General features: G+C 40.1%; 1 protein-coding gene across 1 annotated transcript; it reads left to right on the top strand.

Moving 5' to 3' along the window:
- Positions 1-6,772: 6,772 nt before the first annotated feature.
- On the top strand, positions 6,773-9,666 carry nrtn (neurturin). Its single transcript, XM_063013349.1, has 2 exons — positions 6,773-7,028; positions 9,239-9,666. Exons 1-2 carry the CDS (start codon positions 6,773-6,775, stop codon positions 9,664-9,666), a joined length of 684 nt encoding a protein of 227 aa, XP_062869419.1.
- Positions 9,667-16,102: the final 6,436 nt, after the last annotated feature.

Genomic DNA, 16,102 nt, shown 5'->3' with positions numbered 1-16,102 from the left:
AGGGTGAAAGCAGGTTAAAAAGGTTATAAAATGGACAGTGAGTGTAAAAACAAGGAGGTGGTTTTAATGTTATGGCTAATCAGTGTATACACGTGTACAATACAGTGAAATTCTTTTTCTGCATATTCCAGCGTGTATTTGGAAGCTGGGATCAGAGCGCGGGGTCAGCCATTGTACAGTGCCCCTGAAGTCGAGTGGGTTAATGGCCTTGCTCAAAGGCCCAACAGTGCAGTGGCTGCTTGGCAGAGCTGGGATTTGAACCCACAATGCTTTCAGTTGATAGTCCAAAACTCTACCCATTAAGCTACCACTTAAAATAGGATAGAACTGAAAACAGAATGTGGCCTACTAATAATGGCTGTTTGCATTACATGATAACGTGTTTGTTGGAGGAGGTAAATGAGTTTCTTCATGTACAGTGTGAGTCAGGGGTTAAAATAAAAATCTTATCCTCAAAATTATTCTGACCCTTTGTTTGATACTTTGAAGAAGTCCATTTGGCAACAATTACAGCCGCAAGTCTTCTCTGAGACCTACACACCTGGATTTGGTCAAGTTACCTTATTCTTTATGTCAGATTCTCTCAAGCTTTTGTAAACTGTCATTTATAGGTCTCTCCACAGATGTGGTTTAAGTCTGAGCTTCAGCTGGACCACTCAAGGACATTCAAGGAGACTTATCCTGAAGCCACTACAATGTTGTTTCAACTGTATGCTTTTGGGGCATTGTTTTGTCACCCAGTCTAAGTTCTTGTATTTGGCTGCAATTATGCATCCCTCAATTCTTACCAGTTTCAGTGTCCCTTTATAGCATGATGCTGCCACCACCATGTTTCACTAGAATTGAAATCAGGGCCAGGGCAGGTGATGTCGACAGACATTTTGCTTGCTGTTTTGCCCAAATAGTCTCACCATAGAATGTTTTTCTTGAATTTGGTCTTTTTTGGGCCAATAATGGCTCCCATCTTGCCACTCTGCCATAATAAAGCCTGAATTATGGAGGTTATTCCTCCCAAATAGGAGTCTTGTACTGTGGTCTCCTCATGTGCTCTTGTTTTACTCTTTTTATGTTCTTCTGGTCAGAGCCCAAATTTTAATGAATCAGAGTACATGCTAAAAAAGCCTGGAAAAGCATTTACAGTGACTGTAGGTCTGGAAAAGTCTTTATCTACTGACTAAGGTTTTTATTTTCTTCCTTAATGCAAAACTGTTTAACACCCTAATAGTTTCACTCTCATAGACAAATTATATAAGAGATCACTGAACAGCAAATGCAGTTGCAGGACAATGGTTTTGTAAATCTCTTTAATAATTACTAATAAAACATGATCTAATCTTTATTTAACACAAAGATGCAGACTGACACAAAATATTCTCACTGAACTAATAACACATAAGACCTGTGTGATCATCAATGCACATACAACAGTCTAATATAATGAGATATACACCGATCAGCCATTACATTAAAACCACCTCCTTGTTTCTACACACACTGTCCATTTTATCAGCTCCATTTACCATATAGAATTGTAGTTCTACAATTATTGACTGTAGTCCATCTGTTTCTCTGCATAATTTGTTAGCCCCCTTTCATGCTGTTCTTTAATGGTCAGTTAGCAGGTATTATTTGGGTGTTGGGTGATTCTCAGCACTGCAGTGACACTGACATGGTGGTGGTGTGTTAGTGTGTGTTGTGCTGGTTTGAGTGGATAAGACACAGCAGCGCTGCTGGAGTTTTTAAACACCTCACTGTCACTGCTGGACTGAGAATAGTCCACCAACCAAAAATATCCAGCCAACAGCGCCCCGTGGGCAGCGTCTTGTGACCACTGATGAAGGTCTAGAAGATGACCAACTCAAAGAGCAGCAATAGATGAGCAATCGTCTCTGACTTTACATCTACAAGGTGGACCAACTAGGTAGGAGTGTCTAATAGAGTGGACAGTGAGTGGACACGGTATTTAAAATCTCCAGCAGCACTGCTGTGTCTGATCCACTCATACCAGCACCACAAACACTAACACACCACCACCATGTCATTGTCACTGCAGTGCTGAGAATGATCCACCACCCAAATAATACCTGCTCTGTGGTGGTCCTGTGGGGGTCCTGACCATTAAGGAACAGGGTGAAAGCAGGCTAAAACAGTAAGTAGAGAAACAGATGGACTACAGTCAGTAATTGTAGAACTACAAAGTGCTTCTATATGGTAAGTGGAGCTGATAGAATGGACAGTGAGTATGAATATTTCTGTATCTAAGGACAAACCATGATGGACAAACCACTGGAAGCTACATTAAAGTGCTGTAGCTACATTAAGATAAACTGTAATATAATATTTCAATATTAATGTAGCACAATTTCTTTGTAGAATGTGATCACGTGAAGATTACTTGTGTCTCTGGGTTATGCCTAGAGTACATATGAAAAAGTGTTGTATAACGCAACAGGGTTATATACACAAAGACCCATAAATCTATCAACAAAAACACCCCCACACGGCTATCATCAGAGTCTGCTGGCTGTGTAGATCAAAAAAATAAGATCACTGATATACTTTTCATGTGTGAGCTGTCACGCTCCCAAAAGAGGATTCCATGTCTGTCGTAACGCCATAATAGTTTGTGCAGAGAATGTGCTAGCTTAGCATTTTTACTGTTGCCTATTTGAAACAGTAAAACGATAAATTAAAGCACATTAGGGGTTAAATGTGTCGTTTTCAGAACACATCGTGAATCAAAAGACATCACATCCGTTTAAACAGTCCACACCTGTGGGCATTTCATGATTTCCGACCGTTGTTTAGTGGAGAAGTAAAATATTTGTGGATGTCAAAACCACTTGTGATAACATCTGTGAATGAGATTTCTGAAGGAAGAACCTGTGTACAGGAAATCTTTTTTTAAAGCAGGAAAAATATTTTAGTGCACATGCCACATGTGTACAAGAAAGAAGTTGCTTAATTTTGGAAAATCAGGGTGTAAAAGAGGATGACAAATCAGTTTGTGTTAGAGGTCGTTTCTGACACGAGGTCAGGTGGTAAAGAACTAGAATTACTATAGGATTAAAAGTAGTCTTATAAATCAGATTATTATATAATAATAGTCAACTACTTACTGTTATTAATGAATAAAATGCCTTCTGTGTTTTGGACACTGTCGTGCTACCTGTATCTATGCAAATCCAAGTGTGTTTGAACTACAGTGGTACCTTGTAACTCAACATCCCCTGAACTCGAAATCTTTGAAACTCAGAAATTTGCCCTTAAACTCAACGTGTTCATTTTGTTTTTTTTTAATGTATTTATTTAATTTCAAATTAAAAATTAACAGTCACTTTGTTAAGCGCTAGGCTTGAGCAGTGCTGTAAAACGTCATCAAAGTGTGCATATGAGACGAATCTGCATTTGTATGGAATAATCATCAGAATCACTCTGAAAGCTCCACATGTATCTGTGTTCAGCTGGATTTTCCCTTTTGGATGTTTCACTTTTAAACTTGTGTTACAGCTCAGGGGTTCTGAACAATTTTAGGAATCAGCTTTTTAGCTCAGTGTTTTTATATTATATTCACTGATTCACTTACTTAGTAACGCGTTACTCTAATCTGACCACATTTTTTCAGTAACAAGTAATCTAACGAGTTACTATTTCCAATCCAGTAATCAGATTGAAGTTACTTATCCAAGTTACTGTGCATTACTATTTTTGTCATTTTCCTTAGTAAAAAGATATATTTTTGCTTTCTTCTTGCGTCTCGGGGAGTGACGTCTGGCCTATGCGACAATTAAGTCACGAGCTGCATCCGAAATCGCATACTTACAGAGTACGTACTAGATTGGAGGAAGTATGCACTACTCGGCCGGTAAAAAAGTACATACTTTCAGTACAGAAGTATGCAGTATGCACACAACACCGTTACGTACTACATCCGCCATCTTACTAACGTCAAGTGATGACGTGGGGACGTGATGACGTAATATCACCATAGTTACAGACTCATTACAAACCCCACTCGCCAAAATTTTGGATATTTATCGTCTTTTTGTTATTTATTTGTCTTTAAAAAAATTTATTTTATTTATCTTACTTACACTTGTGAACAGAGGACTCCGTTTTCCGCTATCTTTCTTGTTTCTTATTCCGCTTCAATCGCCTACGCAGCTCCAGTTGCAATACAGCAGCTGCTGAATGTAACTAATAAAGTAACTTGTAATCTAACTTAGTTACTTTTAAAATCAAGTAATCAATAAAGTAACTAAGTTACTTTTTAAAGGAGTAATCAGTATCAGAAATCAGATTACTTTTTCAAGGTAACTATGCCATCACTGATTATATTTGTGTTATTTTTAGTGTATAAGTGTCAAAAACAACCCTATTTTACAGGACCATGGAACGCATTACCAGGTTTCCCATACATCCTTATGGAAAAAAATGTCTTGAAACTCAATGCCTTTTAAACTAAATGCCACTCTCAGAACCAAATGACATCGAGTTTCAAGGTACCACTGTATTTCTCTTTCAGCAGTTAGGTAAAGGATCTAAGAACTAACTAAACAAAATAGTATTTAAAAAACACACTTTTGACATTGTGAATTAAAAAATACATATTTTGGAACTTAACTTCACTTCAGTATGTAATTGTTTGCAGACAATTTGAAATGTAGGCGTAATAATGACTGTAATTTGAGTAGCCTTACAATGCTATTAGCACTTAAAATACGTTAGCACACCAGAGCTGAGATCTTGAATACATCGTATCGAATCTCAGCTCTGCCATGCGGCTGTTGTTCAGGGGTGGGATGAGCCGGACCAGGGTTCCTCATAACTGATGCAATTACGACCTCTGCTGGCTGATTGATGGCGCCTGCGCAGAGTTGAGGAATGATGCTGATCAGATTTTCAGTTTCTGATTTTTGATGAATACTGGCACATATATCAGATATAATAGAGACAAAATGATCTGCATTTCTAGCCTGCAGTTTAATTCAGTTCATTAGATCCAGGGATAATATACACTTCTTAATGTTTAACTTAATGTTTTCTTTAATATCATTTTGTAAATATAAATTAATTTTGAATTTGATGCCTGCTACACACTAAAAAAGTCGTTACAGCAGCAAAATAATAGTAAAAGGATAATAGAATATTCAGGTTAGACTGTTTTGAAACATTTCACAACTGGTAGCTGGTGAGAGTATCATGATTGGGTGAAAAGGAAGCTCAGTACTTGCAAGCAAAGATGGGTTGTAGTGAAGAAAACGTTAAGAAAACTTTTTTTCAACACAAGACTGCAAATAATTTATATCTTTCATCATCTGAGTGAGAAACCGTCATGTTACAGTAATAAATATGGCCACATGGGCCGTTGTCAAATGCCGCCGCATCAGGAAATGCAACCTGAAACTATATTATGCAAAGAGAAAGCCATACATCCATTCAGCCATTCCAATTCCATGCAGAAACACAGCCAGATGGACCAAAATATGGTGGAAACGTGCTGTGTTCAGGTGAGTCCACAGTTTAGCTTGGTTTTGTTGCAGGAATCAAATTCTAAACGTGTTTATATTTACAGAATAAAAAGGTTAATCAGTGAAAATAGTGGGAATCTTTTCTTTCTACTTTTGTCAGTTATATAAAGATAAAATAAAAATTCAAGAGAACAAAGAACTGAGTCTTCTTTTTATTGCATTTTATAAAATGTCCCAACTTTTCTGGAAATGGGGGTTGTAAATATGTTTATATTTGTTTATATATGTCCGTGACATGGCTTATAATAAACAATAATAATTGATTATATACTGTATATATACACTAATCAGCCATAACATTAAAACCACCTCCTTGTTTCTACACTCACTGTTCATTTTATCAGCTCCACTTACCATATAGAATCACTTTGTAGTTCTACAGTTACTGACTGTAGTCCATCTGTTTCTCTGCATACTTTTTTATCTGCCTTTCACCCTGTTCTTCAATCAATGGTCAGGACCACCACAGGACCACCACAGAGCAGGTATTATTTAGGTGGTGGATCATTCTCAGCACTGCAGTGACACTGACATAGTGGTGGTGTGTTGGCTAACAAAGCATGCAGAGAAACATATGCTTCTATATGGTAAGATATGCAACAAACTGTGATGCACTGTGTATTCTGACACACTTCTATCAGAACCAGCATTAACTTCTTCAGCAATTTGAGCTAAGGTAGCTCGTCTGTTGGATCGGACCACATGGTCCAGCCTTCGCTCCCCACATGCATCAATGAGCCTTGGCTGCCCAAGACCCTGTCACCGGTTTACCACTGTTCCTTCCTTGGACCACTTTTGATAGATACTGACTACTGCAGACCGGGAACACACCACAAGAGCTGCAGTTTTTGGAGATGCTCTGATCCAGTAGTCTAGCCATCACAATTTGGCCCTTGTCAAACTCGTTCAAATCTTTACGCTTGTTCATTTTTCCTGCATCAACTTTGAGGATAACATGTTCACTTGCTGCCTAATATATCCCACCCACTAACAGATGCTGTGATGAAGAGATAATCAGTGTTATTCACTTCACCTGCTAAAGCTATTTCTCTGTTAAATGATGGCGTGTACGTGTACAGAAGTAGTTAGACAATGCTTAATCATTGTGAATTTCCCCATTGTGGGACTAATAAAGGATTATCTTATCTTATCTTATCTTATCTTAATCACAGTTGTGCCACATTCAAACACAATCCCTCTGTTTTCTCTTACAGAGTGCCAATGCTCTTAGCCATTTTAAGATGAAGTTATGGAAGTGTGTTTCCATCATCTTGATGCTCTGTGGTGCTGCACTCTCCATCTTCCTTTCTAAAGTCCTGATTTCCCCAAAAGCACATGTAAGTTCACACCTGGGACTTTTATCCTCATCATCATCATCATCAGAATCTTCACCAGCACCCGCGTCATTGACGTCTACAAACAGCTCCTCCTCTTCGATTGGTGAAAGGCTTCGGAGAGTCAGATCAGCGAACGGTGACAGCTCGGTCGCTTCTGAATGTAAGCTTACTATGTTTACTTTTAATGCCTCGGGCCAGACCAGACTTGTAACCTGTAGGTTGATGGTTCGATAAGATACACCTTTATATGTTTATCTGGACAAGCTGTTTAAGCATGCAGAAGCATTGTTCCCTCTTCTATGGAAAAGCTAATTATATAAATTATCCAGTCAATCATGCAAGAGGCTACTGGCGTGCGATACTCATTTGCATATCATCAAAGAAAATCTATTTGTTTGGAGTAAATGGTTACTAAAATGATACTAAAACATTAACGAGACTAACGAGATTAACGAGAGAGATTTCTTTTGATCTGTACAGTAATGAGTGTAAAAGTGCACACTTTTAGCTGAGACCAGTTGAAATGAAGTCGTCTAATTAGGTAAAGGATCAGGGACTTACTTATGCTAAGTGGGTCAGCAGGGGCTCAGCTTGCTCTTTGGCCACCTGTCCTTAAACTTTGGTGCTTAGCACGACACTAGATCTAATGCATTCAATAATGTGAAACTACATTTAAAAAATGCAAAATCTTTGTTTTAAATTATATAAAATATAGTGTATATATACCAGTCCCATCAAACCATGTCTTTATGGACTACACTTCCTACTACACTATCTGTATACAGAGACATAATTATGCTGGAGCAGGAAAAATATTTATCAAATTACTGACACAATGGAATCATATAATTTGATATAATTAATATTTTATATAATGAATTGTAGACACTTCTCAGCAATGTGTTGCAGAAACTACCGAACTTAATAACTAAAAGAAGTGTCAACACATTTTCGGCATATAGTGTACATACAGCAGCATTTTAAATCATGGTGCTTGGCCTCACCTTCATTGTTATATGCAAATATAAAGATAAATATATATCCCAGCTCGATAGGATGCTGAGATATCCAAACAGGATTTAAACCCTAAACCTTTTAAATGTTATCCCATTTTGAGCGGGTGCGTGAATGGGTAAGTTTGTTCTCTGTGATGAACTGGCACCCTAAAAAATTCCACCCTGCCCCCAGTGTGATGAAGAGTTCACAGGAACTCCATACCAAGTCATACGCTAGCACATCAGAGCTGGGATTTCGAATACATCGTAGCGAATCTCAGCTCTGCCATCCGACTGGGCTGGGTGGCTACTTGAACAATGCTTGGCTGTTGTTCACATGGTGGGATGACCCGGACCAGGGTTCCTCATAACTGGTGCATTTACGACCTCTGCTGGCTGATTGATGGTGTCTGTACAGAGTTGAGGAATAATACGTTGATCAGGGTGTATCTCTCCGTGCACAAGGCTGATCCGCTTATGAACTCGCCTCGTGCAGGTGAAAAGATGCAGTCGGTACTGCACACGTGTCGGAGGGGGCGTGTGTCAGTTGCGAAGCTCCTCAGTCAGCAGTGGAGGGTTGTATCGGTGGATGTGAAGCATAACGCAATCAGGGTAATTGGATATGACTAGATTAGGGGAGAAAATTGGGGGGAAATTTTGGGGGAAAAGATTATTTATAAAGATTTATTATTACATGTTGTGGAATGAAGGAAGGTAATCGTATATGAACAATGTAATTTAAATAGTTCTCTCACAAACCTTCCCTTCTTTCTTTTTTAATTTAACCAATTTTACTGCAGTGACCCTGATTAAATACTTAAAAATCAAATCAGAAAAAAAACATGAGATACATCCACAAAGAAAGCATAGTGGCGCAGTGGTAAAACACACTAGCACACCAGAGCTGGGTTTTCGAATACATCGTATCGAATCTCAGCTCTGCCATCCGGCTGCGCAGCTACATGAACAACGATTGGCTGTTGTTCATAGGGTAGGATAAGATTTAAGAATTACGACCTCTGCTGGCTGATTGATGGTGTCTGCACAGAGTCGAGAAATAATGCTGATCAGGGTGTGGCTCTCTGTGCGCAAAGCTCATCCGCATATGAACTCGCCTTATGCAGGTGAAAAGATGCAGTCGGCTACTGCACATGTGTCGGAGGGGGGCGCGTGAAAGTCTCGCTCTCTTCAATCGGGGCAGGGGTCAGCTCTAGTAGAGAGGTAGCATAATGCAATTGGGTAAAAATTGAACACTCGAGAGAAGAATGGAGAAAATGCATTAAAAAAATAAATAATCAAAAATTAATCAACAAATAAGAAACAAATAAGAGCAGAAGCTTAACATTAATATATTTTCCTTCTGTCCTCTGTCTAGTCATGCACATATTCCAGAGCTTCACGGAAGGTGAGCTGAAGCAGGTCATTGATGCTCTGGTGCGACGGAAAGCTCAAAGAAACTCCAAACAAAGCAAAAGGACTAAACGGGCCAAGAAGGGCAGCAAGCCGTGCTCTTTACACGACGTGGAAGTGACGGTAAGCCAGCTCGGCCTTGGCTACGTCAGTGACGAGACTGTTCTCTTCCGGTACTGCAGCGGCAAATGCGTGGCCAGCCGCAGCAACTACGACTTGGCGCTGAGGTTCCTCAAGCGCAATCATTTGTTGACTCGGGGGAGCGGAGACCGGGCTCGGCATGTCCCGTGCTGCCGACCCACGGCCTTCGAGCCGGACATCGCCTTTCTAGACAATCGCAACGGTTACAACACCATCCATGAGATTTTTGCGCAGGAGTGTGGCTGTGTATGACATCACATCTCTGACTGTATTTTTCTTTGAGGTCACATGTATAATACAGTAGAGTTTTTTTGTAGAATGTTTTACAAAGCAAACCGTCAACACATACGGTGTCAGGGGTCATGGGTCTTGACATACAAGATCATGTATGCATCAACTACCACGGATCGACTACTCAATAACAAACAGCAGAATTGTCTGTCAGTTAATGTTTTACTGTTCCTTGTTGAATGTTGGATGATTTTTAAATAGAATCAAACGCTCAGTACATTGCACAAAAGATTCAGCGCACATGAAAGTTCTTGGTCCCCCTTTTGCTGCCAAAACAGCCCTGACCCATCGAGGCATGGACTCCACTAGACCTCTGAAGGTGTGCTGTAGTATCTGGCACCCAGATGTCATCAGAAGATCCTTTAACTCCTGTAAGTTGTGATGTGGGGCCTCCATGGATCGGACTTGTTTGTCCAGCACGTTCCATAGATGCTCGACTGGATTGAGATTTGGGGAATTTGGAGGCCAAGTCAACACCTCAGACTCGTTGTTGTGCTCCTCAAACCATTCCTGAACCATTTTTGTTTAGTGGCAGGGCGCATTATCCTGCTGAAAGAAGCCTTCTTCCCATAGTGCATCCTGGTGCGACGCACCTATAGAAGCACTTTGTAGTTCTACAATTACTGACTGTAGTCCATCTGTTTCTCTTCATACTTTTTTTAGCCTGCTTTCACCCTGTTCTTCAATGGTCAGGACCCCCACACAGCAGGTATTATTTAGGTGGTGGATCAGTCTCAGCACTGCAGTGACAATGACATGGTGGTGATGTGTTAGTGTGTGTTGTGCTGGTATGAGTGGATCAGACACAGCAGCGCTGCTGGAGTTTTTAAATACCGTGTCCACTCACTGTCCACTCTATTAGACACTCCTACCTAGTTGGTCCACCTTGTAGATGTAAAGTCAGAGACGATCGCTCATCTATTGCTGCTGTTTGAGTTGGTCATCTTCTAGACCTTCATCAGTGGTCACAGGACACCGCCACGGGGCGCTGTTGGCTGGATATTTTTGGTTGGTGGACTATTATCAGTCCAGCAGTGACAGTGAGGTGTTTAAAAACTCCAGCAGCGCTGTTGTCTTATCCACCCATACCAGCACAACACACACTAACACACCACCACCATGTCAGTGTCACTGCAGTGCTGAGAATGATCCACCACCAAAATAATACCTGCTCTGTGGTAGGACTACAGTCAGTAATTGTAGAACTACAAAGTACTTCTATATGGTAAGTGGAGCTGATAAAATGGACAGTGAGTGTAGAAACAATGAGGTGGTTTTAATGCTATGTATTGTGGTGTATTTGATTCAACACTTGCATCATGCAGCAGGTATCTTGATAAAAGTGAGACAGGAGGATTGTGCCTAAATTAGTCTCACTAAATCCAACAAAACTCCTAACTACTAAAGCTAGGGGTACAGCAGGTCCTTCCATACTTGCATTAGTGTACTATAATGTTACCGTTATGTAGCTTTTCTTATTGATGCTTATCAGTTTAAGCCTAAATGTTAATTTATTCCAGGGTTTATTCCCACACAGACATGTGACACAAAATCACATTAGTTAGCTAATCTGCCTGCTGTCATTCAATATCATTGACACAAATGACCAACAAATGATTGTATTCATTCAAGGAGCTGTTGCTTGACATCAAAAATGAAGTAGTGATGGGAAGCTTGATCTAAATTACCAATGATATTCTTCCAAATGATCACATTTTAATTAAACAAACAAATTAGCCAATCACTAATAAAATAATAGAACCTAATTTAACTGTTTGTTTAAGCTTGTGGACTAGTTCCACCTTTACATACATTTACATTACATTATGCTTCTTCTTTACTGGTGCTGACCCCCACCCCGATTGAAGAGAGCGAGCTGACACATGCCCCCCGACACGTGTGCAGTAACCGACTGCATCTTTTCACCTGCACGAGGCGAGTTCATACACGGACCAGCTTTGTGCACGGAGAGCCACACCTTGATCGCATTATCCCTCAACTCCATGCAGACGCCATCAATCAGCCAGCAGAGGTCATAATTGCATCAGTTATGAGGTCCCTATCTGGCTTTTCCCTCCCTGTATGAATAACAAGCTAATCGTTCATGAAGCTGGATGGCAGAGCTGCGTTTCGAACCGACGGGTTTGAAATGTCAGCTCTGGCGTGCTAGCGTGCTTTACCGCTGCGCCACCTGAGCGGCCCTCGTTACAAAAAGAATTTTAAATAATCCTTATATATAAGTGACACTGTTATGAAACTGACATCACTACTATGAATTAAAGTAAGGGGGTAATTAAAGAGATCACAGACAATGAGCTAAACCAGCGATCCCCAACCTTTTTTGCACCACAGAACGGTTTCATATAAGATATAATTTCACGGACCGGCGGGGGCAGGAGGATTTAAAATAGAATAACTGTACTGCTCACAACTGAGCTTTTTTCACTGCAATGAGATGCTACTTCCACCTGGAGGTGATATGAGATGATAAACACCCGTGTGTTGGAAATGGAAGCAGTGTTTTTAATGCTGATGTAGCAATCTCTAATTATTTATTCTTTCTGTGTGGCCACTGAGCTAAACATTATAAAATAAAAAATGGCTGGGCATTACACCATGGGGATGCAATAATCCATATAGGACGTTTGTATCTGTGCATGCAACTTTAAACTATCTTGCAGCATGCTAAAATAAAATCTAAGCGTGCAAAGTATACCTTATAATTACAAACCTTAATCTTACTAACTTATATCCTATCAAGGTCAATGAGTGTACAAACATGCTGACACATTCGACTTCTTATATTTTTTATCTTTCTTTAAATTAAAGTTTATTAATTGTGTTTTTTTATTATTTTGTTAATTATGTGTGTAGCTTATTAAAAGAAAACCAAGCATCTCATGTCCCTTACTAAAACATTTCGATACAGTGATTATTTCCTGGCTTTGTTGGGCCCTGCTGACCAACTACTATACATGTTGATGCAATGCATCTGTATAAAGGTTTATCTATATTTATTACAGAGTAAGTTATGGTTTATTTATTTACACGACATCATTAACAGAACAGGAGCATTTATTTATTCTATGTATTGTGCCAAAAACACATGTATTATGTTCAATATATTATTGTGACAGTTTAATAAACTGTACAACTTTGACAAAAAATGTGTAATTATTATTGTCTTCATTTAAGCAATTGTTTTGTTTGTTTATGCATTTTCTTCCTTTTTCTCCCGACTTTTAGCACGTCCAATGGCCCGATTGCATCATGTTTCCTCTCCACCAATGGAGAACAAAGCTAACCCATGCCTTCTCCTACACGTGGGCAGCAGCCGTATGCATTTTGTCACCTACACTTTGACGAGTGCAATGCGGATCAGCACTGTGTACGGAGAGACACACCCTGAAAGCACTCTGTGCAGGCACTATCAATCAGCCAGCAGAGGTCGTAATTGCATTAGTTATGAGAGAGTCCCTATCCGGCTTTTAATATCCCACCCCTATATGAACAACAGGCCAATCGTTGTTCATGTGGCTGCTCAGCCCAGCCGGCAGGCAGAGCCGAGATTCGATATGATGTATTTGAGATCCCAGCTCTGGTGTTCAGCGTGTGTTTTACCGCTGCGCCACCTGAGCGGCCATTTGAGCATTTTTTGACCTATTTTCTTCTCAGAATTCTTGGGTTTTAACAGGTTGATTGGGAATGGTGGTGTAAAGCAATTTTGAGGTCTAGTCACAGGGACTGAGCTGTGATTCGTTAATACCCTTAAGTGCAAAAAACAGAATACCAATGTTTTATGTAAACATGAACAAATTTAGAATGTAATGTCTGCAACACATACAAAAAGTTGAAATAAAGGGTTGTTTACCACTGTATTACACCACCATTCCTATTAATTACACTCATTAATTCATTGGGAACTATTATAATAGGAGACAGATCTGGACTGCAGGCAGGCCAGTAAAGCACCCACACTTCATGTCTACACAGTCACATTGTTATAGTGTGTGCAAAATTAGGGCTAGCTTTAACTTGTTGACAAAATGAATCCCCTAATGGAGCATACACAGATCAGGCATAAAATTATGACCACCTTCCTAATACTGTGTTGGTCCCCCTTTTGCTGCCAAAACAGCCCTGACCCGTCGAGGCATGGAATCTGACACCTTTCTATCAGAACCAGCATTAACTTCTTCAGCAATTTAAGCTACAGTACCTCGTCTTCGCTCCCCACGTGCATCAATGAGCCTTGGCCGCCCATGACCCTGTCGCTGGTTTACCACTGTTTCTTCCTTGGACCACTTTTGATACATACTGACCACTGCAGACCGGGAACACCCCACAAGAGCTGCAGCTTTGGAGATGCTCTCACCGAGTCGTCTAGCCATCACAATTTGGCCCTTGTCAAACTCGCTCAAATCCTCAAGCTTGCCCAATTTTCCTGCTTCTAACACATCAACTTTGAGGATAAAATGTTCACTTGCTGCCTAATATATCCCACCCACTAACAGGTGCCGTGATGAAGAGATAATCAGTGTTATTTACTTCACCTGTCAGTGGTCATAATGTTATGCCTAGTCTGTGTGTCTCTCCAAGTCACTCACATCATGGGCACTGGTGCACCCCCATACCATGACCGGTATTAGCTTTTTCATCTTTCTCTATTAACACTATTGACTGCTGATAATGGTCCTTTTCATCTTTGGCACAGAGAACTCTAGTTCAGTATGACCTCCTGTTACAGTGGATAGAAAACCCCCCACTCCAAACAGTATAAGGGTATTATTATTATAATCATTTGTTAAAGTGCTTTTAGTACAGCTATGTCTTCAGTGTTTCAAGAAAGTTCTTAAAAGTACAACATTTTAGGTTACACATTCTCTTTAAACGTTTGAACTTTTACTCCATGCCTTTAAAGGAGATTTGTAGTTGGTCTACTTTTCTACGCAGTAAATTAATTTAGCACCTCATTACTTGTGCAGTTAATAAACTGAAAGAGTAAACTGTGAGTGGAACGACAAAATATTAGCTATTTCTATTACTTTTAACTATATATAGTATGTGTAAGGTTAAACAGTAAATAAGAAGGCTCCAAAATATGGTGGATAAAATATAATCAGAAATCAAAAACACACAAAGGATGTGAGCTCCACCAACGCTCGACAGTTTTTTTAATGGTGGGTTTCTTTATACTATTTTTAGGCTCATTGTCTAGAATAGGTGTCCCTGTCTAATCAGATGCCAGCAGCTGGCAGCCTCTGACCTGTATCCAAACAGATAAAGACCCCTTCCAAATGACCCCTTTTCAACATATACAGAACTACTGGTGTTTATTTCTCAACAGCTCATAGTGACGTTGGATTAATCCCACAAGACTTTGCATTGGATCAACATTACAAATATAGTGTAAAGGCAAATGTGTAACAAATGTACATTTGTTCTAATTCAGCATGACAACTCTATTTTGGGAAAAATGTATGTTAAATTTGATAAGGAAGAACCTAACTGGCTCAATCGAATTGAATTGCACGTCTTTCTATAAAAGTGTAGTATAAGTATAGTATAACAAAAGTATAGACGCACAAGTCTCAGCTCGCATCTCAGCATGTCTGTGAGATATCTCACAATGGATGTCAGCTCATCATCTAAAACTCAATCCTAGCAAGACAGAGCAGTTACGTATTCCTGGAGATCATTCCCCAACCCAGGACCTAGTCATCTCTCTTGATGACTCCCAGATCAGACCATTGGATAATTTAAGAAGCCTTGGTGTTGTCCTGGATAACCAGCTGACCTTTTCTCCTCATGTAGCCAACATGACGAGATCATGCCGGTTCCTCCTCTACAACATCAGGAAGATTTGGCCATTTCTTTCCATGGAAGCCACTCAGATTCTTGTCCAGTCACTTGTAATCTCACGGTTGGACTACAGCAACTCCCCCCTGGCAGGTGCTCCTATGTCCACTATTAAAGCCTTGCAGCTCATTCAAAATGCAACTGCTTGCTTGGTTTTTAACCAACCTAAACGCTGCCACATCACCCCACTGCTGCGTGCTCTTCACTGGCTTCCTGTAGCTGAACGCATTCAGTTTAAAACACTGATGCTCGACTACAAAGCCAAAAATGGACCAACTCCAAGCTACCTTCGAGGTCTAATCAAACCCCGCTCTGTACCATGCAACCTCCGCTCGACTTGATCCTCCACCTAGGACTTAAGGAAGACCAGCATTTCTCTGTACTGGCACCCAAGTGGTGGAACGAACTTCCCTTGTCTGTCCGAACTTCTGAGTCTCTCACTGTCTTTAAAAAACGACCTCTTTACTAAACACTTAAGCTGACATGTACTTACTATAGGCATTATTGTAGAGCTCTTTTATGATCTGGTTCCTCTCAA

The sequence above is a fragment of the Trichomycterus rosablanca genome, chromosome 17 (genome assembly GCF_030014385.1).
Source record: "Trichomycterus rosablanca isolate fTriRos1 chromosome 17, fTriRos1.hap1, whole genome shotgun sequence".
Taxonomy (NCBI): Eukaryota; Metazoa; Chordata; class Actinopteri; order Siluriformes; family Trichomycteridae; genus Trichomycterus; species Trichomycterus rosablanca.
Note: the sequence above shows the minus strand (reverse complement) of the source record. Positions and strands in the feature narration are given on the sequence as shown.

What these genes read in the sequence shown, in the direction of transcription:
- nrtn (XM_063013349.1), top strand. Translation starts at nt 6,773, where the DNA reads ATGAAGTTATGGAAGTGTGTTTCCATCATCTTGATGCTCTGTGGTGCT. An exon ending in CAGCTCGGTCGCTTCTGAAT is followed by an intron (nt 7,029 to 9,238) that starts GTAAGCTTACTA and finishes TCCTCTGTCTAG; the next exon opens with TCATGCACATATTCCAGAGC.